The following is a 23,088-nucleotide window of genomic DNA, read 5'->3' on the forward strand; positions in this document are numbered from 1 at the left end:
TATGGAAACGTTTTCTCTTTCAGCCAACTATAGTAGTCCATGCTGTAACTCTCAGTGCTTAGGTAGTGGAGGCAGGAGGTTCAAGATAAAGTCAGCCTGGACTACATCAGAATACTTTCTTTTAAAAAGTATTTTTCCTCCTTTTGCTTGCTGAGATGCTATATAAGCCAAAGGTGTTTGCTCAAAGAATATTGGATGAATATTTTTTAAGCTTAGTGATTGAGGAAATATTTCCTTGGGCCTGCCTTCCTGCCTTCTGGCTTCCTAAGGGGAAACCTCCGCATGGTGTGGCTGATGCCCCACCCTAAATGCTGGCCAATGCTGGGTGTGTTGTCAGGGAGCAGAATGAGATTTTATTTTTTAAATGGGATTTTTTTTTTGGAACATAAAACACATTCCAATAAATGTGAACTGAAAATTATGAATTCATTAAACGACTTTGGTATCTTGTGCTATATATAATATTTATACTCCGACTACTGTAAAATATGCTTTAATATCTTTCGGCAACTATAAAGACTTAAATATTTATAAAATGGCTAAAGATAAAGTATGGCCCTCTTATTCCTACATACAGATGATGTAAGGCTTGCAATCAAAGACAATAACCCCCTCTGCCCATTTGTCATCTTAAAGGAGACGATCAACCCCATCCCTTGTGTACCATCTACATAAGAGTTGTTACCAGTGTACGACTCTAGAGGAGTTTGTGCCTTAAAAACTACCTAGAGTGCTATACTTCACAGAAAACAGGGCTTTCTGAAAATAGAGACAAAACAATAAATTTGCAGGCAAAACAGCTCCGAGAGGGGCCTCAAAATACTGCCGTATTTATCTCTGGGACATGTGAGAATGGGAGGCATTTTGATTTAATATTTCATAACATAGACACAATTGCTTCCTTGCATGGCATATAATTAATGCTCCTTGCAAAGAGTTGTTTTCCCCCTTTAATTCCTCAATATCCTAAATGCAAATAAATAGATGAGAAACACTCTGGTGATAGTAATGTCTTCCTTCCGCAGTGTAGAATAGCCCTCCCATAATCACAATAAAAAGAAAGTCACCATGAATTTAGAACCACCCAGAGACCTATTTAAAAAGTAGGTTTAAGTGTGAGACCTCAGCCATGAAGCTCTCATCATTTACCCTTCTTGCTTGCTTTCAGTCATGCACTCTGACTAATTTTTAGAATTCTTCCCATTCCTATGCCCATCAGGTATGCAAGGAACTGCTCGTGCCCATCTGTGTGGGTCTCCCAAGTGGCAATTCCCCTGGTTGCTTTCTTTTGCTCTCTTTGATCAGGATGTGTAGGGTGGACCGGGAACCATGCAAAAGTTTGTGTATCAAAGTTTAGATCTCATTATACCTGCATTTTAATGAGTTCTGTTACATGCCATCCAAACTTCCCAGCCATCATACTCACAAGGCTGCCAGATCTATGAGAGGAAGCGTCCATGGCTCATCAATTCTGATAGGAGGGTTGAAAACAGTGACCGTGGGAAGGGGAGGGAAGGGAAGGGAAGGGAAGGGAAGGGAAGGGAAGGGAAGGGAAGGGAAGGGAAGGGAAGGGAAGGGAAGGGAAGGGAATGAACTAATGCCTCTCAATCTGGCTGTGCGTTGGGGTCATTGTAGGATGCATAGCACTTCTGATGACTGACTAACTTGTCCTGGGATGCAGCCGGGGCATCTCAAGATTTCTTACAAATCCTTGAGGTGACTGCATTGTGCAACTAAGGTTGAATACCAATAGCTCAATCAGAAAATCTACCCATTCATGATTGACTAATCTATAAACAAGGCACCAAGAACACCTCATGGGAACAAGACAGTCTCTTCAAAAAACACGTGATGAAAACTGAATCCCAAATGTCGTCGAAGAATGAAATTGGACCATTTCCCTATACTTCATACAAAAATGGACCTGGAGCTGTTTAAAGACTTGGATATGGGACCTCTAGCAGGAACTCCTAGAAGAAAAGATAGGGAGACACCTCTTCGAGGTAGAGTTCAGCACTTTGTTGGTTTTAAATAAAACACCAAATCCCTGGTAACAAAAGCAAGAATAAGTAAGTGGAATTATTTTTAAAGTAAAAAGTATCCATTTAGCAAGGGAAACCATCAAACAAAGGAAAAGGTGCTGCACGAAGTGAGAAAAATGACTTAATAACCAGATATCTGGCCAGCAGTCAATAGCCCAAATAAATAAGAAGCAAGGACAATTCAAAAATGAAAACCTGACCTGAGTCAATCCAACAGATAGAAATGAGGGAGCTGGACAAAAGAGAAAGCCTTTTCTGATTTACTTAAAGGTTGCATTCTGAGAGCAACTTGATCCAAAGGCAGCGAGAATGAGAAAAATGAGACACGGAGATACTGAAGTGGCTGTCTGGGCTTCATCAGTGGCAGAGATAGATTTGAACCCAAGTAATTCATCCAAAAATAGTTAATACATGCCATGGTGAAAACTGATTGCAACCCAAAGCAATCTCGTGACATATCACCACACATCTGCATGGCCTTAAAATACCTCATAGAACATCTTGACAAGATACCTGTAACAAGATGGCCAGGGATAAATACACTGCTCTACAAATGGAGGGGGAGCCTCTAGAACATTCCATAAAATACTATTGAAGCATTTAGGCTCACGGATACCTTTAAGAGCTTTAAAAATCTCCAAACTTAAGTCATTTGTAAATTAGATGCCTTCTTTGCAGGGTCACATAGGAAAGAAGAAATGATGGTTTGAGACTTCACGTGAGTTTCAGCTGAAAAAAAAGATAGGTAGAGGCAAAAATGCTTTGGATGGTTGGCAAGGCTTTCTTGCTAGCTTGAGGCACACATGTTATTTTCAGCATGTGGATTAAATCAGGTCTCAGGAAGTTACAAATGGCTCGCATTAGGAACTTTACAGGGTGCTCTGGAATGTCCCAAACCCTATATCATTAACTATGTGCATCCACATGATGCCACACAGCTTATTGTGCACGTCTCTGTCACTTCTGTCTGTAGAGATCGCATTAGATTCCTGATGACAGGAACAGTTAATCTCAAGTGTAAGGGAAAGCATCAAATGTAAGGGAAACTGATGCTCAGAAGAGGAACTGTTGGCTGAGCCAAAGTCCTCCCTTACCCAGAACTTCATTGACAGGGAAAAGAGAGGGAGGGAGAGAAAGGGGAAGCATTGGCAAGAGGAAGAAGGGAGGAAGAGAGAGAGAGAAAGACATGGGGGACATAAAAGAAAGTAAGGGGGCAGAACAGAGACAGAATCTATAGGATAATAGGCTTTCACTGTCTTCTTTGACTAAATAATTTTGCATGGATTCCATACAACCATTTATCTGACCATTTATCTGGACCATTCACGGGGGCTTTGGGGAGTAGAAGCTTGTGTTCATTTTAACCTGATGCTTCCTACTGAACCTTCTTCTCTTCTGGGAAACAGAAATAGTTTTAAACATTTCTCTACAAAAGAAAACAAAAGTCAAGCCTCAAATGTTCCACACTTTTTCTGACATTTCAGTAGTCAATCCACATTGAGTGTATATGTGCATTCATGCATATGTTGGTGGTTGGTGAAGTGGGCATGGATGTGTGCAGATGTGTATGGGCATGTATAAGGAGGCCAGAGATCAACCTTTAGTGTCTTTCTTTAAGTGCCATCTACCTTGTTTATTGAGCAGGGTCTATTAGTAGACTTTAGGCTCACGGACTAGGGTGGGTTGGCTAGCCTGCCAAAGAACCTCAGATATCCACTTTTCTCTGCCTCCTAGCACTGAAGTATAGATGCATTCCACCATATCTATCTATTTCACATAAGCCAAAAATCAGACTCAGGCCTTCATGTTTAAGTGGCAATCACTTCATTAAATCAACTTCACAGCTTATCCGATCCATATTCATAGGGAAAAAACAGCTCAGACGAATCTATTGTTCATGAAGAAAAACTCAGCATAATGTTATACATTTCCTCCCACTCTATTCTCTGCATAGTTGTTGGTTGGAGCAAAAGACTCAACCTTAAGGATTCCCAGTGATTCTTGTTGCAGTAGGAAGAGCCAGGGACCCCCTACCCCACAAAAGACTCATTGAGACAAAAGACACTTCAAGACAAACTTCAGCCCTTTGGGCACAAAGGTAATTTAGGGGCAAGGCAGACTTTTTGGGGTACTTTCTTCCCTGGAATGTTTATCCAAGGATAACCCCTAAAAGTAGATACACAGAGTCAAGGCACTTTCTCATCAGAGCACAGTTAACATTTGTCTTAATTGGAGCAGATTGGTGTGGTTGGAAAAATACCTTCTTTACAATCAGACTGCCTGGGGACCAGCTCCATGTGTTCTTGACTAACTCAGATGTTGGAATAGATGCTTAATTTTCTGAGCCTCATTTTCTCCTCCTTAAAATGAAGAGTGCAATCTCTGCCTCAGCAGGTTTCCAGGGAGATTATATAACACTGTATGTGAAAGTAGGGGTCATGGCTCACCTGGGTAAGCTAGAAAGACATTACAGTTTTTAAAAGAGACATGACTGAGGCACATACACTTGGAGGAGTCACCTAACAGGTGACAGTCTGACGTTTATGTGATGAGTTGAGTCCATTCCGGACACTACGCCATATCTGCTTTCTGCCTCCAAAACTAAGATTCCCTCTCTCTGTGTTGCCCCAGGCTGGTTAGAGTCTGCATGGGGATGTCAACTGCTCTGTATACAGATGGAAGGAAAGGATGATTCTTCCTGTATTTTTTTTTACTTCATTTTCCATTTTCACCTCCCAAAGAAAAAAATGTTGGAGTGGGAGAGAAGGTTCCATTGGAAACATACTTAAAGCACAAGCACGAAGATCCGAATTCAGATGCAAGGCACCCACGTTAAAAACTGACAAGCAAAGGAAAACAAACAAACAATCCCAGGAGTGAACTGTGGGTTCAATGAGAGACCATGGTTCAAAATCAGAGAGGAAGAACAATTCAGGAAGATAATTGATGTCCACCTCTGATCTCCACACACATGCTCCTATGCATACCTGCATGTGCATCTCTCTCTCTCTCTCTCTCTCTCTCTCTCTCTCTCTCTCTCTCTCTCTGTTTGGAAGGCACTCAGTATGGGTCAGAAAGTAGTATGACCTCCTCAATCTCATGTTGCAATGGCTCTTGTCAATCCTTGTTTATCGAATTAGGAATGTGTCACCAGAACAGCAAATGGTGGTCCTAAGAGGTTCTTTCATGTGACAAAATATGCTATGTAGGAAAAGCTCTCCTCACTCAAAGGCATTTACAGAATAGCTGCAACTGCAACTGCTGCTTCACCAAACACATCGGCACTAGTGGGCTGAGATTCATCTTGTGAAGTCTGCAGAAGAAATGTAACAGCGCAGGCCCCACTCTGTACTTGAGACCCTCTCAGAGCCCTAAGCCAGACTTTCTTTTATTGTTTAGTAAGCTTTTTTAATGAAATGTACTACTCTTATTATGGAGGATTCCAAATAGGATCTAAATCACAAGCCAATAAAAGAAAATTATTGGGCTGGGTATCTAAAGTTACTACCTAGAGGCTACTCCAGTGTGGTATGTATAAATCTCTAAACAGTTAAGTAGAATTGTCTTTCTGGTTTTTGGGATGGAAGCCAACAGCCATTTCAGCTACAACGGAAGGAAAATATTTTAGTGCTGAGCTTTCTTCGTTCAGTAGGCATAAAGAGAAATGGCGCTCCCCCACTGCCATTTTAGAATTGAGAGAGAATATTGAGGTAATGAAATGCTATACAGGAGCAGCTAAAAAACTGCTTCTCTGATTTCAGGGAGTGAAGCTGGGTGGGAAGAAACGTGCATAGGTGTGTCGGTAGTCTGCATGTACAAGAAGCCAGGCTCAGAGGAGGAGGAGAGCACAAAGTGGGAAGGGCAGATGTTGAAGAGTGACATGGGAGTTGGGAATGGGGTGGTCTGTCACTCTAATGGAAACACCAGATGTGTAGGTGCTCACCCGGCACTGGCCACACTGCCATCACCGTTCAGGAAGGATGTGAACACTTCCACTAAGAGACCCGTGACCCCAGTTCTGCCAAACACCACAGCTCTCCCTCTGGAGCAAGGCTACAGAACCTATAAAATGCAGAACTCTGTATAATAAAAACCAAGAAAATTCCAGAGACGCTCAGTTAAAAAAGGACCACTGGGCTCATCCCATCCAATCTGCCTCTCATCACAGAGATCATGGTGGCCAGTAACTTCCCTTTAGTACACAATGGTAGAATGTTCCCAATCTCTGCAGAGCCTGATCTGTTTCCTGGGAATGACTTCCTTATGTTAAAGGGAAAACCTAGTCTTTTTATTATTAACTGTTGGTCCTGGTCTTAACCATTGGTAAATGGCTCATTCAGGCATTCCTCATTCTGGCTGTCCTTTTCCCACAATTCCATTGTTTGTCCCTTTCCCCCACTTCAACTTGCCTCAAGGACAAGATCCTGCTAGCTTTGGGACATACATCAAGGAAATGTTGGATCTTAGCTGGGTTACCTCCAAAGCTATGTGCTGGGTAGCTGACACCTGTACTTATTACTTTGAGATCGTGACAGAAGCCAGGTTGGCAAGTGGAACCTTTGGGCAAAAGATTCCCACACCACCCCCTGCCACTTTTTACTCCTCTTGAGTTTTTTCAAGTCCAGAGAAAGCTAGTATGATCCAAAAATATGCAAAGAAAAGAGGGATCATCAATCAACGGCAGGAGTATAGTTCAGGCTGGCTGGCCCATGAACTTCTAGCTGCTTCTCCCATCTCTGCCTCTTGCATTGCCATAGGAGTGTTGGGATCATGGACATGCACCACTGCATCCAGCTTTTTAAGTAGGTCCTGGATCAAACTCAGGTCATCAGGTTTCTGCTGCGACTGTTTCTAGTACCAGTGGAGCAATCTCCACGGCCTGTGGCATGCTATTTCAACTCTCATCAGTCGACTGGGATATGACCCCAGGACAAGTGGAAGAGCATCTGCATCCTTTCAGAGAATGGAGTCCTTCGCTTCATATCAGCCTCCATCTAAAGCCGAAGCACCTACTGCTCCTCACAGCGGCACTAATGAATTAACCTGCAGGCTGTGCAGGCCATCTTCATGGTTCCTTGTGGTCCTCACGGGTGCAAAGTGATCAGGACTAAATTCTTTGCCTTCGTCCCCAATTCACATCTCCTCCTTGGTCCTGTCTTCTTCCTTAGTTGTAAGGTCATCGTCTAGTCGCCAATCTCAAAACCCAGCTCCTGACCCATTCTTTGTTTTTATCCACTGTCTTCAGCAACCATCTCTCCTATACTTCAAATTCACCTCCATGTCTGCCTTGCTTCATTCTGACACTACAAAGCTGTGCAGGGAGCAGCAACCCATTTCCCTGGAACATTTTCCCACCACTCACCTTTAGCTAGGGTCAAGCTGTATTTTTCAAAGACAGATGTATACTTGCCCTGGTCTGACAAATCTTGGATGATATCCCCAAATCAAAACTCTTAGCAAGTCAAAAAAGTTATCTCCCCACAGTAAGATGTCTAGTTATACAGCCGCTAGCTGTGGAAAACTGTTTCTCATAACTTGGGAGAGAAATGCCCTACCCCTCTCAGGCTCACATGTATACTAGCTTGTCCCTGATTGTAACTTCTTGAGAAGGCTGTGGAACCATTAGCCTTGCTGGGGAGAGATCGCTGGGGGCAGACCTTGACGTTTTATAGCTGGATCCCCTTGATCCCACTTCCTGCTCACTCTGCATCTGAACTACAGGTGCTATGTGACCAACTGGTCTCCTATTCCTGCCGCCATGCCTTCCGGACCACAATAGTATATCTCCCTGTGAACTATGAGCCGGAACAATCCGTTCTTTTTTCTTTCACTTGCTTCCTGTCAGATACCTTGTCCTAGCAATGAAAGAGCAGTTGATGCTACTGAAGTGTAACTTTATTAAAAGTTAAGAAAGGGGAAAATTCAGTTCCTCCATTGCATTGACACCAGGCCTATCTCAAGGGCTCAATAGCCACTTGCATTCAATGCATGCCCAGCTGTCGCCTCTATTAGGAGGACTTACAAAGATGTGTGAATAGATGAAATAAGGCCCCTCTCTGGGTCCCTCTTCTGCTAACCCAGCCCTCTTTTCTCTGTATTGTCATTGTCCTCCACTCCCTGAGTTCCTTGCTGCTAGGGAGCGGCTGAATCCAAGTCACTGCTGTCCTTTAGAGTGGCTGGAGCATGGGGGACTCGCCTGCCTTCCTTTCTCTTCCCTAAGAGAAGCCTTGACTGGAAGAGAAAATAAGGTGCAAGATGCTCATTTCACATTTTTTTATATTTAAAATAACAAAACAACAAAAAGAGAGCGACTGCACCACATCTCTCATTTTAGGTGCTGATCCCAGAGGCTCTCTGGGAATGAACCCTGACTCTTCCCAAGATCGGACTTCCTTCTCATCTTTTAGCACCACAGGGAAATGGGCTGGCAACGAGGCACTATTGTACCAGCTGATTTAAATGGAAGTGTTTTCCCTAGATAAATGCGTGCTAAATAATACACCAGCTCTCCAGCCAAAGGGAAATGACAGGCACTCTGCAAATAAAGGCACTTAGTCGCTGGTAAAGAGCTGTAAAGTGGCTCGGCGCTGATGTTTGCTGACCAGCAAGAGGCAGCTTCACCTGCTTTATGTGACTGTCAGTGCGGTTTTGCCTGCTGTATATTAAAACTGCATCTCATAGACCCAAATGTCACATCGGATATACCGGCCCACATGGAACATGCCGCCTTCTGCTGTAATTGTTTTTGACAAGCAGCCATGACATCTCCTTTCCTTTCAGAAAGTCTCTGGTCCAGAATCGCTAGGCTGGGTCAGTCCTGACACCGTGTGGGCTAGAAAAGTGACACTAAAGAAGAGAAGCAAAGGGGAAAAGAGAGGAGTCCCAGTAACATGCCCTGGCAAGGGCATAGACACAGACGCAAATCCTTCCCATGGTGGCTGGACTTCTCAGTGCTGTTCTAACGGGCCCTTATCCTGGTCAACTGTAGCATGTTAAAACAGCTTCCACATGGTCACATGAGCACTCCACAATAGAGCAGACCAGCTGTCCTCAGTCCACATTTCTGGAGCCAGCTGGGTTCTGGAAGAATCAAAACGTGGCTTGTGCATAGGTAAAGGAGTTTGTGAGGCTTTTGTCAAGGACCATGTGGTTCATCAAGATGAAACTGGTGGGGAGGTGTGAGGAAACTCTACAGTTTACATTAAGGACACATATGATACGTTGTCCAAAATGCAAAGAACAATGCGGTGCCTCTATTGCCTGTGACTCCAACCGCTCCCTTGGAGTATGGACCTTCCAAATACCTGTATGGAGAAGCAAGGATCTGAGGCCACTGGGGATACCAGCTAGTCAAAGAGATCTTAGAGGTGGGGAACAGCAGAGACCTTCAGCTCCCCTCTCTATCCGGTGGCTAGAACTCAAAGAAGTGCACACTGCATGGGCTCTAGAGGTGAGTGGTGGAGAAGAGCCAGTTCTTGGTGCTGTGAACTACCACTGGACCATTGTCATTGGAATACCAGAGTGGGACCAGAGGATGATATGCAGGCCAATGACAGGATAGGAGAAGATAGGGTGAGAAAGAAAATGACACATGCCATTTCAAGTATACATGTGTACGTGGTGGTGTATTATTACATGTCTGCAGACCATGAAGTCCTGACTATATTGGGAGGACACAGGTCGGCCAGAGAAAGGGAGCACTCCCTGCCCTCTCCTGTTCTCTGTGTCTCTAACCCAGGGGAGAAGTGCTCCTCACAAATCTTTCCCATCCCTTTGCTCTTCCCTCTCCAGGACAGGAGGCATGTCTGAAAGAGTTGATCAGCATGTTCGATGCTCTGCTTTAGAACAGCCTGTACCAGTCACCCAGGGATCTCATTAGAATGCACATCTGACAGGTAGTATAAGGTAGGCCCTGGCAAGATGTATTTCCAACAAGCTGCCCCAGGTGATGCTCACATCAGGGTGAGAATGGGGAAGACAAATTAAAGAGCAGGGACTTAGAGGAAGATAACACATACCAGCTAGCTGCATCCAACCCCTGGAAGGTCAGCTCACTGTCTTTCCACATTCCTTCTCCCGTGCTCTCTGGGCAAGCTGGGCAGGAGGCAAGTTCTGTTTCCTATGCATACAGCCTGGCAGAACTCAGGGTGTCTCTTTGGGTTTTGGCACATTGTTCTTTTCTTCTGTGGCTGCACCAATCTTTATATTTTCGACCATCAGGCAAGATGATGGGATGGAGAGGCCAAAGTTAGGCCTGAGGCAGGGTTATGTCAGAAAAGTGGAAGCTGGGCATGACTCGGTAAGTATTACAGACTGATGCAACTCTCAGAAAGGTTGGAGAAGCACAAGTCAGCAAAAGCCTAAAGCTGCTAGGGACCCCAAGAATGGCTCTGCCTCTTCTTCTGGTCCACAGCAGCAAGGCTGACACTCCCCTGAGAGTGGCTTTGAACTGCACAGTGGCTCCTGGATCTACTGGGAAGCATTTAGGCCTCTCCTTTTCTTTCACTACCTACCCCAATCCTACCACAGGGTGCCTGTCCCCTCCCCCACCCAGTCCCACACCCCCCACTCCCTGCTAGCTCTCCACCAAGGCCAGTGCAAGGAAGAGAACCTGCAATGGAGGGGTTTTCAGGTACTAGGGTCTTTGGTTTTCTGGCAATGCGGAGCGGAGTTGAGGCATGGGTGGTAATGCTAGGTTGTTCAGAGACAGCAGAGCATCAAGGTCTTAGCCCCAAGATCTAGTCAAGCTCCCAGAAGCTCCTGATGCCGAGCTACCAGTGAGGAGCTTCCTGCCTCCTACAACTCTCGTGGCCTTTGCTCCTTGGAATAATGGGAGTGAGGCCCCCAATTCAGTAGTCAATCACTCCCATTCAGTAAGCCTTGCATGACCCATATAGAGCTGTCACTCAGAAGAAAATATTTCTTCTCCTATCCTTCTCTCTCCTGATTTCCAAGGTCATTCATTATGGGGTTACTTGCTGTGCCGCTTCCCTGAGACTACAGGATGACATCGTCACTTATAACCACCTGTCCAGGATCTCCGAACAAATGACAGGGAAGATTGAGGCCAAGAGAGAAGACAGCTATGTGCCATTTCAGGCCCCCGTGCCTTCTATAGGAAAATGTACAGTCCAGCAAGCATCACTCCTTGCTATACAGCTTCAAGTGTCTGTATCATTAGAGATCTCCATCCTTAGGCGAGTAGAGTCTTGCATGTGACACTAGCCATAGCAAAGCTTAACATTCCCTTTTTAGCTCCATAGAAAAGTACTCATAGTGAAAGAGAAGGAAATTGTACAGCTGGCATTTATACATTACTCTGGCTCTTAGACAGTGACCCTGGTCATAAAGCCCATTGTTTGAAAAGGCAGAGAGAGTAGGCATTTAAAGATGCTTCTATTGCCTCAAAAGGCAACAAACTGGGGGAGGGAGACATACATCAGGTTTCAGGTCTGTATCTTTAGATGGCAGGAAGAACAGATGCTCCTCTGTAAGCCATCGTGGCGACCACAGGTTTCATTGCCAGACAGGCTGATGTGAGCCTCTTTGAATTACTGAGTGAAGGATATCCCTCTTGCCAGCCCCTGTCCCCCATAGGCACAGCAGAGAAGTATTATAGGCTGTCCTTACCTTGGGAATTAGCCTGCAAGACCCCGATGCTGTCATCAAACTGCATAGATTTGATGTTGAGTGACGCCAAGATGCATTCCTTGTCCTGAAGCGAAGTATCATCAATATTATTCTGATTGGCTGACAGGATAACGCACATGTCACAGAGGTTGATGTTGACAGCCCTTAAATCAGCCCGACTTAATGGTGTACCCTTTGGCATGGGGGTGGTAGGGGGAGAGAGAGAGAGAGAGAGAGGGAGGGAGAGGGAGAGAGAGAAAGAATATGAAAATACAGAGAGAGAAAGAGAGAGAGAGAGAGAGAGAGAGAGAGAGAGAGAGAGAAGAGGGAAAGAGAAAAAATAAAAACAAATTAAAGATTGGGCAGGAGCTTTGGGACATTATTTAACAAGTATCTTTTTTATGTCTTGACATTAAGCTGCCCTAACTACATTTCAGGGAATAAGGGCTGCACGCTAATCTAAAGGGTAGTTGGTGCTGATGGCAGCATTTCAGGCCAGTTCTCAATACTCAATCAAGCTATTACTAACAAACCCGAGACGAATAATGCCAGGGTCTACGTCTTCCTCCTGCCTGGAAATTGTCTTGATTTAAGTAACTGTCCTGTGGCAACCTCTGCCTTTCAGAACATAACGAGGAGGTGGGTTTCAAATGCCTGTTTATTTAATAGCAGGTCATTTCTGTCTCTGGCAACAGACAGCGTATCCAACTAGAATTTCCAAAGCAGCCATGGGGAAATCCACAAAGCAGGGTGTGAGGAGGTGGGAGCTCATGGCTCTGCTCAATCAGGAGGCTGAGGGAGCCAGTGGAGTTAGTGTGCATTTTGTACAAGGGCGAGGCAAAGGGGCAAGCTTCGGGCCATAAAATTTTATTGCATAATGTTTAGTAAGAAAAAAATGCCAAGGAAAGGACACAATGCTCTAACAACATGAGAGTAGTTAAATTTATTTTGGGACACATATACAATAGAGGACGTATACTATAGGCACATCCGAGTCTTCCATAAACTCACTGAGTTGGAATAAACTCCAAGATAAAGGGATTAGTAAGTGGTGGGAATGTGAGTATCTTGAACCATTTAAAAAGTATAACTCCATTTATTTGGAATAAATGAAGCTACTTGAAGTAAAAATTATATATTTATAAATATATGTAAATTCAAAAAGAAAACTCGGGAAAAACTATACACTAAACTAATAACAGTAATTACCTCTGGGAGAGGAAAGAATGGAGTGGAAAGTTTGCTTTTGACTTTACATACTCTGATATTGTTTGAATATTTTATAACAAGAACAGATTTGTATATTACCGGTGCAATTAAAAATAAATAAGCCAGTAAACAGAGTTTTTAAAAATCCTATAACAATGTGAGACAGTAGAAAAACCTCTGTAGATGCAAGGTTAATAATGGGGTGTAAGGTAGATTTGATAGACTGGATGAATACTCTTGCACACAGGGCCATGCCATGTCAGAGCCCCCCAGCAGCTGCACGGCACTATTTTGGGGGTCTCATGCAGCCAAAAGCATCCCAGATCCTCTAGATGGATTTAAGTTTTCCCTTGTGTATATGGATACACAAGTTACCTTCAGCCTCAGCCTCTAGTGGCTAAGTGTTTGCCAGCTGCTGTATACATCTCCCCTTGTCCCCATCACTAAATGGGGTTTGGGAAATTAGGATCTGGATAACTATGGAGCCCTTTAGCTCCTCTTTATAATGCAGTAGAAGTCATGATTCTATTCTAGTGCTCCTAAATATTGCTGTAAAGTTGAGCCATAGAGAAAGGGCATTTGGGGCCATAAACTGATCCAGGCACTGGAGTGGTACCCTGGAGAAGGAAAAAAAAACAAAAAACAAAAAAACACTGTCTTCTATGTTAGCTTGGTACAAAATTAAGTGTGACCAACTCTTTGTATCACATTGCCAGCGTATAAACATCAGCTGTCGATGTCCATGTTCTTTTAATTTTCACCTTGTAGGAAAGTCAGCAGTAATTGTGATCTGAAGGAGCTCACGTCCAGTTGTAAGCATATGATTTCAAGGCACAAAAAATACCAAAGTCATATATATAAAGCTTTTGTTTCTCTCGGATACCCTTATAGGAATGACACAGTTTAAACAATGAAGACAGGGGTTAGGGCTTATAATGTACAAGCCCACTGTGCTTAAGTATGCTAAATATGGGGGAATTTATAAAGGCTCTACAAATATAAGACTCATCCTGACTTGCAGAGGCAGGTGAGGAAATGTGAATAGGGTCATACAGAAGGAAACACACACACACACACACATGCACACACAGAGACACACGCGTGTGTACACGCACAAATACCACAAATACACACAAGCCCTTCCTACATAAATATGTACCTGTGCACCTAGCAAATTAGTTTTACAGAGATACCTTCAGAGGTAAAGGGGTCATGTGGAATAGGACACATAAGATAGTGATAACCACAGAAAGGTATAATCAAATCGATTGGTCATATTTCTGAATTTAGTGAAGGTTACACAGTATGCAGATATGCTTCTTTGATGAGTGAATTGTAACAGGTGACCACCTTTAACTACAGGTATACATTAAAGCAGTCAGGGTTTGGTCTGTCTAACATTTTTTGGAAATGAAGAGACTTGTTAGATGAGGCACTATGGGAGACACATGTTGCACATAAGGGTGGTGACTGTGGATAGCCCCTTATATACCCTTTAACACATTATATTCCTTGGCTCTTGTGGCTGCATTTCTGCTGTTCTGCAAGCTGATAAAAAGTTGCAGAAAACAAACTTCTTGACAGCTAAGGGGCTAAATGTCTCTTGATTTTAGGTATGACTTGATAATAAAAATAGTTGAAGGATAGGTAATGTTTTTCTGGATTTCTGACATAGGCAACCACACAAAACTTTGAAAAGAATTAATATTCTTTAAGTCTAAAATTTTGTGGAGAATATATTATAATTAGAAAGTTACTATCCATTTGACTTTTAAATCACTCATCCCTTATTTTCACACTAAATTATGGAGTCCCAAATTGTCTTTTATAGATTGGTGTCCTGTGATCTTTGCAATCAATAAGCACCTATGGATACATGCTTTTACATGTATATACAAACACAGAAAGCCATGGAAAAAATTCTGGGTTTCTAGACAAAGAGTGAATAGAGGCTGGTCAGAGCAGAGGTATGGAATTCCATACAGTAGAGATAAATCTGCTCTTTATTTATTTGGCCAATATCAGATGAAAGATGGGACAGATCTGTGTTTCTCTAAGCATTAACCATGTCAAATTAAAATGCCAACAATAATTTTATGAGTGAATTCTTGGTGCATATATCAAAATAGGGCAACGTTCTAAATTTTGCCCAGGAAAGAGAGTTTAGACAATGGTAAGCTAGTGCGTGTGAAGGTAGCTCAACTTCACCCGACAAGAGGCTGCACTTGGCTGCAAATTCTTTTAATAAGGCCTCCCAGGGTTTTACTTTCTTAGCAGAGCACAGGGGAAGGACAGCTATGTCCTCAGGCCTGTAGCAACAAAAAGGAGCAGAGACACGATCAAAGCCTCAACAATTACAGCCACCTGGGACTTCTTCTTTTGAATGTAAAGATGAAGAACTGGACATTAAATAGTGCGACTTGACTTACAGGCAATATGGACACTTTCGGGAAGTTGTGCAGTGTTTCCCACTCCCTCTTGAGGTACTCAATGGAGCCCACAAACACAATGTGTTTGAGCTCATGATAGTGAAAGTTGCTAGCACGAAGTGGCATCACCAGGTTCCGGAGGCCAATCAGGGCTGAGCTGACATCCCCAAAGATGCAGACTACGACATGGCCACTCAGGACAGTCATGGCAGCTTCACTTCGAGTCTGAAACAGAGAGGGTTGCAAGAGTTTTAGAAAGAAGTGCTCACAACACTGGTATAAGGGGAGAAAGCATCACTTACGCAGAGAAGAAAGCGAACACTCATTGACCACCTACTGTGGACCACTGCTGTGGTTTAGGTGATGTCTAAAGAGTGTCCCCCAAGAGCCCTTTGTGGTTAAAGTCTTTGTCTTTAGAATAGCATTATTTTATGGTGGAGCTTTGTTGAGTTAAAGCCTTGTTGAGGTCCTTAGATTATTGAAAGTGTGGAGCAGTTTATGTACAACTGCCTAGGAGTTTTCATGTGACTCCTTGATCCATGTCTTCTCCAAAGACAGTCAGTATGAGAAGAACAAACATGGACACACCTCCTTTCTCTCTGCTCATGTTTGCTTCTACACTCTATGATCATCCACCACCCCACCAGAGACCAGGCAATTGGGGCAGCCCAGCATTAGACTTCGAACTTCTTAAACTGTGAGCTACCTTTTCTCTTTGTGAGTTAGCTATGTCAGACATTTTTATTATAATACCACAAAGGTACCCAATACAGCTATTATTTGTACTGTAGTAAAACAAAAGGTTTAATTTAGTTCAGAATAATAGAAAAGAAGTGATTCTTCAACGTCATGTATAAAATTGCACAAGGCACCTATTCTAATGGATAAAGTCTACTCAGGAAAGTGGGGAGCTGGAAAAAAAAGGTAAAACTCAGGTCACCATGTGGGCTGCTATAAACACCAGGTTTTTTTTTTTTTTTTTTTTTTTTTTGGAAGTTGAAAGCTGGTTGAAAACTCCATGTCCAGCATGTTAGAGAACAAATAAATCTTTCTAATAAATTTAGTACATACAGCAAGCATACATGTAGAGAAGGCACTATGTTTTTTTTCTTTCTTGATTCTATTAACCATCAAAGTAAAATACCAGTAAGGTTTACAGGACAGCTATTGGTTTTACTATGCCATTATATACATGTTATATACTCTCTAATGCCTGTAATATATACAGGGGCATATATTCTATTTATATCATAAATTCCTGTAAGCATATATTCACACAGTACTACCTTCTAGAACAATAGGTTTAAGAAGGATATACCATGTAGACCTGTGAACAGGAGACAGGAGGTAGGAATCTTTAGGAGAACAAAGACAAAAAAGGGGGATGTTTAGGTATGTGGAAAAAAAGGAAGTCTTAGTGGCCATAAAAATGGGTGATAAGGCTGGGCGTGGTGGCGTGCACACTCCTTTAATCCCAGCACTCCGGAGGCAGAGGCAGAGGCAGAGGCAGAGGCAGAGGCAGAGGCAGAGGCAGAGGCAGAGGCAGAGGCAGAGGCAGAGGCAGAGGCAGAGGCAGAGGCAGAGGCAGAGGCAGAGGCAGAGGCAGAGGCAGAGGCAGAGGCAGAGGCAGAGGCAGAGGCAGAGGCAGAGGCAGAGGCAGAGGTTCTGAGTTCGAGACCAGCCTGGTCTACAAAGTGAGTTCCAGGACAGCCAGGGCTGTACAGAAAAACCCTGTATTGAAAAACCTAAATAAATAAATAAATAAATAAATAAATAAATAAATAAATAAATAAATAAATAAATAAATATGGGTGATAAATCATTTAATCTCAGCACTTGGAGGCAGAAGCAGGTAGATCTCTGAGTTGGAGGACAGCCTGGTCTAGAGAGTGAGTTCCAGGACAGTCAGGACTACACAGAGAAACCCTGTCTCCAAAACAAAACAAAACAACAAAAACAGAAAGAAAGGGGGAGAGAGAGAGAGAGAGAGATAAGGAAGAAAGAAAGAAAGGAAGGAAGGAAGGAAGGAAGGAAGGAAGGAAGGAAGGAAGGAAGGAAGGAAGGAAGGGAGAGAGAAAGAGAAAAATGGATGATAAAATGAGATCCCTTTAGGCCCTTTTGCTAAGATGATTATTAGTTGGTCTCAGGTGAAATTTGAGGTGCTCTTTTTAGATATTTCAGTAAGGTGGCATACCCCTCACTGTCTCAGTAGATCGAATGTGATATCTGAAACCATAGGCTGGCTGCTGTGGTCTGTAGCCTCAATCTGATGATACAAACCTACAAGCTTCTATATGTCCACTGAGTTAAAACTGGTTCTTAAAATTTACAATGGCTAAAAAGTAAATCAACATTAGAAATGTCACTATGAATGATGATCATATAAAATTCACATTCCAATAAAGTTTTATTGAGACACAGCCAATTCATAATATTTAGGTATTTTCCATGGTTGCTTTAATGGAAAACAAGAGTTGTCAGTTGAGACAGAGATCATATGGCTTCTGAGACTTAAATCACTCAATATTTCCTTCTACAGAAAAAGCATGTTGACCCTGTGTTCAGACTTTAGGGTTTCCTGGATTATTTTTGGAAGGGCTCGCCTCATATAAAAACCCACAAATAGTCATGATAAGGGTCTAGCAGCCAATCAATAAAGACACAGACTAATGTCTTTTCCCAGCCCCAGACCTGTATCCATGAAGATGACAAAGGAAGGAATACTCCTATGTAGGGGAAGACCCCAGTTACCCAGAATGCAAATGGCTATCTGCCCATCACTGGCCGTTTGCTCATTATACAAGTGAAAAGGACAACAGGGTGAGGTCAGGGTTGGGCTCGTTCTTTGTTTCTCCTCTGTCAACACCTTCACCCTGCCTGCCATCTTTCCCGTTCCTTAGCACATGCTCATAAGGTCCCGAGTGGGTTACAATGCTTTGGCAGAGGCATATTAATGGCCACTGGACATACCAGCTTCTGCTTGAGTTAATCCTTAGCACTGACCAGTGTATTGATTGCTTAAACGCCAATATTCACAATATTGTCAGGGTTATTTAAAAAAAAAAAAAAGAAAAAACCAGGAGAGGAGGAAGCTAGCTTTCATTTCTCGAATAAAGAAGAACCTATCATCATTGCTGATTTCCCAGAGTCTAAGGAAGCTTGAGACACGCGCTGGAAGAAACGTGTCACAAAAGGTGACCCAAGAGGCTCCCCAAGAGCTCCCATCACTTCTTGCCACTTTGTGGGGAAGACCTGAAGTTAGTTCTTTGGCCTCACAGAAGTACTAGTGGCTGGAGCCAGAAGCAGAGAGGTGTTATGAGTGGGGCTCCTTAATATTTTCAATTGGCCTGGTCACCTAAGAATCTGGTTCCCCTCAGCAGAGAAGTACAAAAGGGGTGGAGGATGGAAACTTGAAATCAAAGGATCCAAAAATTAGCTAGATACTAGTTGGCAGAATGGTTCAGGCACAGAAGCTAACCTCGGGAGCTTAGATCTGGGGCAAATACCAGTTCTCAATGATGCCACAGGTACATCCCCTAGAGAAGTGTGTAAAGTTCCAGTCCTGTACCTCAAACTTGGAGAGCCTGACTTGCCTATGATTAAGACCCAAGAGAAAATCCCTTCAAGAGTTTCCCCATACACCCTTGAGGCCCTCCTAATCAGAACCTATCTGGACTTGATGGGACTCGCTGGCTATCTTAAAGCCAGACTGGTGCTTATTCCATGGATCTGAAGCGGACTTTGTATCTCACACCACTTAGCATCAAAAAGATTATTTCAGGGTTCAATTTTTTTATCTCCTTTTCAATTAGAGCACTGTCTCTTCCATTTCCAAATCATCCAAAGCCCTCAGTGAATAGATCGATTCCATAAGCATCTTTCACAGGTGCTTCCACATCTCTGCCCTCCAGCCCTCCATTTTTCTCCTCTATGCACTGAATAAAAATTCCATCTATTCATTACTGCAGAGAGGTCTCCTGCGATCCTGTTGCCTCAGTAGTACCTCTAGACTCTGTCCTTCCCAGGATCATGCCCTTCATTCATATCTAAATTGTTCTCACAGACTCATTCACCACCCCACTGGCCTTCCCTTTGGCCTACTAGAATCCAGCCCTGTGCGTCATGTCTCAGAACAAGAACAGTACCTAACCCATAGTGTGTTTACTATAAATGTTTCCTTAACTGATGCTGTTTGAACAGATGAACTCATATTCCTAAATTCCTTTCTTCTAAAAAGGGATAATGATCACATATCACACTACACTCTATGTAGATTATTCAGATGTGAGCAAGCCACTGGTAACCAATCACAGAGTGTATAAGCGGTTAGAACCATCTCACCTCCTGGCAAATCACATAAAGACTGTTGGCTGAGCATTTTAACTTTGTGTCTGCAGTTTTTGCAAACTGAGATAGCTTCCAGCACAATCCTCTATTGGCTCATAATGCTAATTTATAATTAATTTGAAATCACACACACACACTATTTAAAGCATAGTGGAGTGGAGAAATCTAGTGGCTTAACATATAGAACCACTCTGAGGATCTGGAAAAGTCCTTGTTAAAGGAAAGGTGGCCCTGAAATAGAAAATGATAGAATTTCCCTACCTGAAAATGGAGAAGGCCCACAGCCATCTGGGGATTAGAGGCACAAGGGAGAAGAATCCAGTCTGGCCAGCCTTCCTGACTATTAACCCACATTTCAGGGATTAGCAAGACAATAAATTCTAGGGATGCCAGTGTAGGCATAAACCCTAAAGCTGTTAACAGGACAAAGGCAGACAGTGGAATGGATTGTTGTCTGGGCTAGCTTTCCTGTGCCAGAGCAGAGAAACCTGCTATTTCTAAAGGTATCCCTAAAGCCTTCCCTTGAAGCAACCATCTGAGCTGCACCATGACAACGGACCACAGTCTTGCAATGTCACGCTCAGCAAATGCACTTGCCTGTCTGCATCATGTGTTAAGAAGGACCGAAAACAAGTTAGTTAGGGGAGGAAACACTACTGGAGGTCTGGAGAGATGGTTTAGTTGATAAAGTGCTTGCCATATAAGCATGAAGGCCTGAGTTTGATTCCTGTTACCCCCGGTAAAAAGAAAAGGCTGGATGCGGTACTACAAGCCCATGAATACAAACATGTTACAAAACAAAATGAAACAAAATTACAAAAGATAACAATCCCAGCAATAACTCCTATTTCTTCATGGTATTTACAAATAATCATGATAATAACAGCAGGTAAAAGAAAGGTGCCTCTGAGGACAGAGAGATTAGATTTGCACCACAATCTTACATAAGCTGGGGTCATTCTCATCCTATCTTCTTACAGATGAGATAATTAAAATGCAGAGTTCAAGAACTGGCCTAAGGCCATGCAACTATCAGATGACAGGACCAGGCTCTGCTCCCAGAGCCATATGAGGATCAGGAAGATGTGTATTCTATCTCCCATGATAACTTGTCATACACATAATCACCACTATTGTTCTGATAAAAATGCAGAGATTGGAAGTTCTGCTCTTGGGAGGAAAAAGAAAACAACTCTGCCCTAAATTCATGTTCTGATCAGAGATCTCTCCGCTTCAGCCTCTGGTGCAAGTGACAGTGTCCTCTACTATTCAGTTAAGGAAATCTGCACTCTGAGCAAACTCCTCATGCCAGGCAGAGGAGACAGACGTCGACATCATGGTTCCTCACTCACCAAGATGACTTTCTCAATCTCCTTGGGTGCACACCAGTGAAACATTCCAGTGGAGTCGTACTTTTTCACATTGGAGTCCATGTTGTCAATCTGATCATTGCCAGGAATTAACAAGGGGTCATGCCTGGGGAGAAAAGGCAGGAAAACCTAAGTGGAAAATGTGATAAATTATAAATGCAAAGGGTCCCCCAGAGTCACATCTCAGAGGAGATGACAGACGCTGAGAAAGTGGATGTCACCAATGGCCATCTCCTCTCCTGCAGAGAATATCCCTTGAAAGGCAGCTGTCCATGGACCCCTCTGGAAGGGCACTTGACTTTGTCAGGTAGTAATTCTGCTTTTTTCCCTGCCCATTTTGCAAATGGGCTTCATGCTATTTTGTATACATAAATACATTTCAGCTTCCTTTTTTATGACTATCTCATTCATTGTTGTCTCATTTTACCAACTATCCAGTTTCCCCAGCATACACACACACACACACACAAACACACACACACACACACACACACACACACACACACACACCAAAGGATTGCTATTAGCATTGGCAATGAAGAGGGAGGAATAGGAATAGAGCCTCATGCTGGCTGACTGGCATCAGGATGGAAAGCCAATTACTTGCTCTTTCTGACTACAACTTCTGACGCGATGCTCTTCGCAGTAAAAGCTTTAACAGGCTGCACTTTAAATATTTTAGCAATTTGCCCAATCAGATTTTGCTCTCCCTGGATGAAGCCCTTTAAAGATTCAGCAGCGTGTCACTTCAGAGCAGATTGACTACCAAATGTCCACATCTGGAATACATGATTTCAATACTAAACAACACCCTCTCTCCTCGCCTTGACAACTGTATTTGTGCTTAACAGTCCAGTGACAGGCCCCTCATCTCCACCTTCATTTCCCAACATGGTATTCTCTGGATGAGAGCCTCCAGCTCATATGCATCTTAATAAACTTGTTTGAAATTCTCAAGGCTACACCCACTGGAAGTATGGCTGCATAGAAGTCTTCCCTTCAGTGGGATGTCAGGGTCTAACTGACAACCCAAGGAATTATAATAAAATCAGGCAACTCTACGATGCCCATGGTATAAGAAACAAGCCTTACAGACCAACTTATACTCATTGTCTGAGACTCTATATCTGATATTGTCAGCATGTGAGTATGTTGGAAGCCCTCATTGGCTTCTACAACAAGGACCATGTACAATTAAGATATCCCAGGCAGACCTATCTTGCAGCAAAATTAATTTCCTTAAGCAAACTGTCGACCAAGACAGACCAAAAATAGAAATAGATTTAAATTTCAATATTGTATAGTGAAGTGATGTTACCTTTAAAATGATCTATTCCAGATATTTAAAGGATAATCTTTATTTATGTACTAATGTTTTTCCCTGAGAAATACCTAATATTTCTCATTTTTTTTGTTCTGACTATAGAGACTAAGGCAGCAATTTTTTTAAAGTACTAAGCTTTTGGACATCTAGCATGACCTGTCTATTATGCCTTCCACACATGGAGAAGACAGCAAACTCACTGAGTGTTTTTATTCTCGGCAATTTGCTTTGAGGCCACAGCAAATGATGAATACCTTGTGATGTGATCCTGTGGTGTCATCTTCAAGGAGCATGCTAGATTACTGCAGCAACTGTCACAGCTGATCTTTAAAGAGTCAGGACAACCCAATTCAGAGTAGCATCTCAGTAGCCCGGCTGTTGACAGGTCTTAAGGTGCTGTAAGCTACCAGGACACCTCTCACATATAAAGCCGAGGCCAAATGTGCCAAAATCAGGGTCACTGAGATGGATCCGTGGGCAAAGGTGCTTCCTGTGCAAGCATTTGACATTTGAGTGTGATCCCTAGAAGCCAAGTAAGGTGTATAAAGAGAACTGACCCTCTGTGGTTGCCTTCACACACACACACACACACACACTTTAGTAAATGAGAGCTTTTCTTATTCAACTTTGAGAAATCTTTGACGGTTCTCTATTCAACATCTGTCTTAGGTAGGTGGACAAAGCTACTCTAGAGAAGGAGCTGGAGAGTCTCTTTCAAACCTTGAAGAACATGTTTT

General features: G+C 43.0%; 1 protein-coding gene across 54 annotated transcripts in view; it reads right to left on the reverse strand.

Moving 5' to 3' along the window:
• Kcnma1 (potassium large conductance calcium-activated channel, subfamily M, alpha member 1) overlaps window positions 1-23,088 on the reverse strand; it is a 712,823-nt gene that overhangs the window by 59,841 nt on the left and 629,894 nt on the right. For all 54 annotated transcript variants that reach the window (XM_017315884.2, XM_017315873.2, XM_017315871.2 and 51 more), the window contains 3 exons: window positions 21,010-21,133; window positions 15,311-15,535; window positions 11,673-11,865 (listed from right to left, as the gene is read on the reverse strand). In XM_017315884.2, the coding sequence (XP_017171373.1) occupies window positions 11,673-11,865; window positions 15,311-15,535; window positions 21,010-21,133 (542 nt within the window). The remainder of the gene's footprint in view (window positions 1-11,672; window positions 11,866-15,310; window positions 15,536-21,009; window positions 21,134-23,088) is intronic.

The sequence above is a fragment of the Mus musculus genome, chromosome 14, assembly GCF_000001635.26.
Source record: "Mus musculus strain C57BL/6J chromosome 14, GRCm38.p6 C57BL/6J".
NCBI classification, from domain to species: domain Eukaryota; kingdom Metazoa; phylum Chordata; class Mammalia; order Rodentia; family Muridae; genus Mus; species Mus musculus.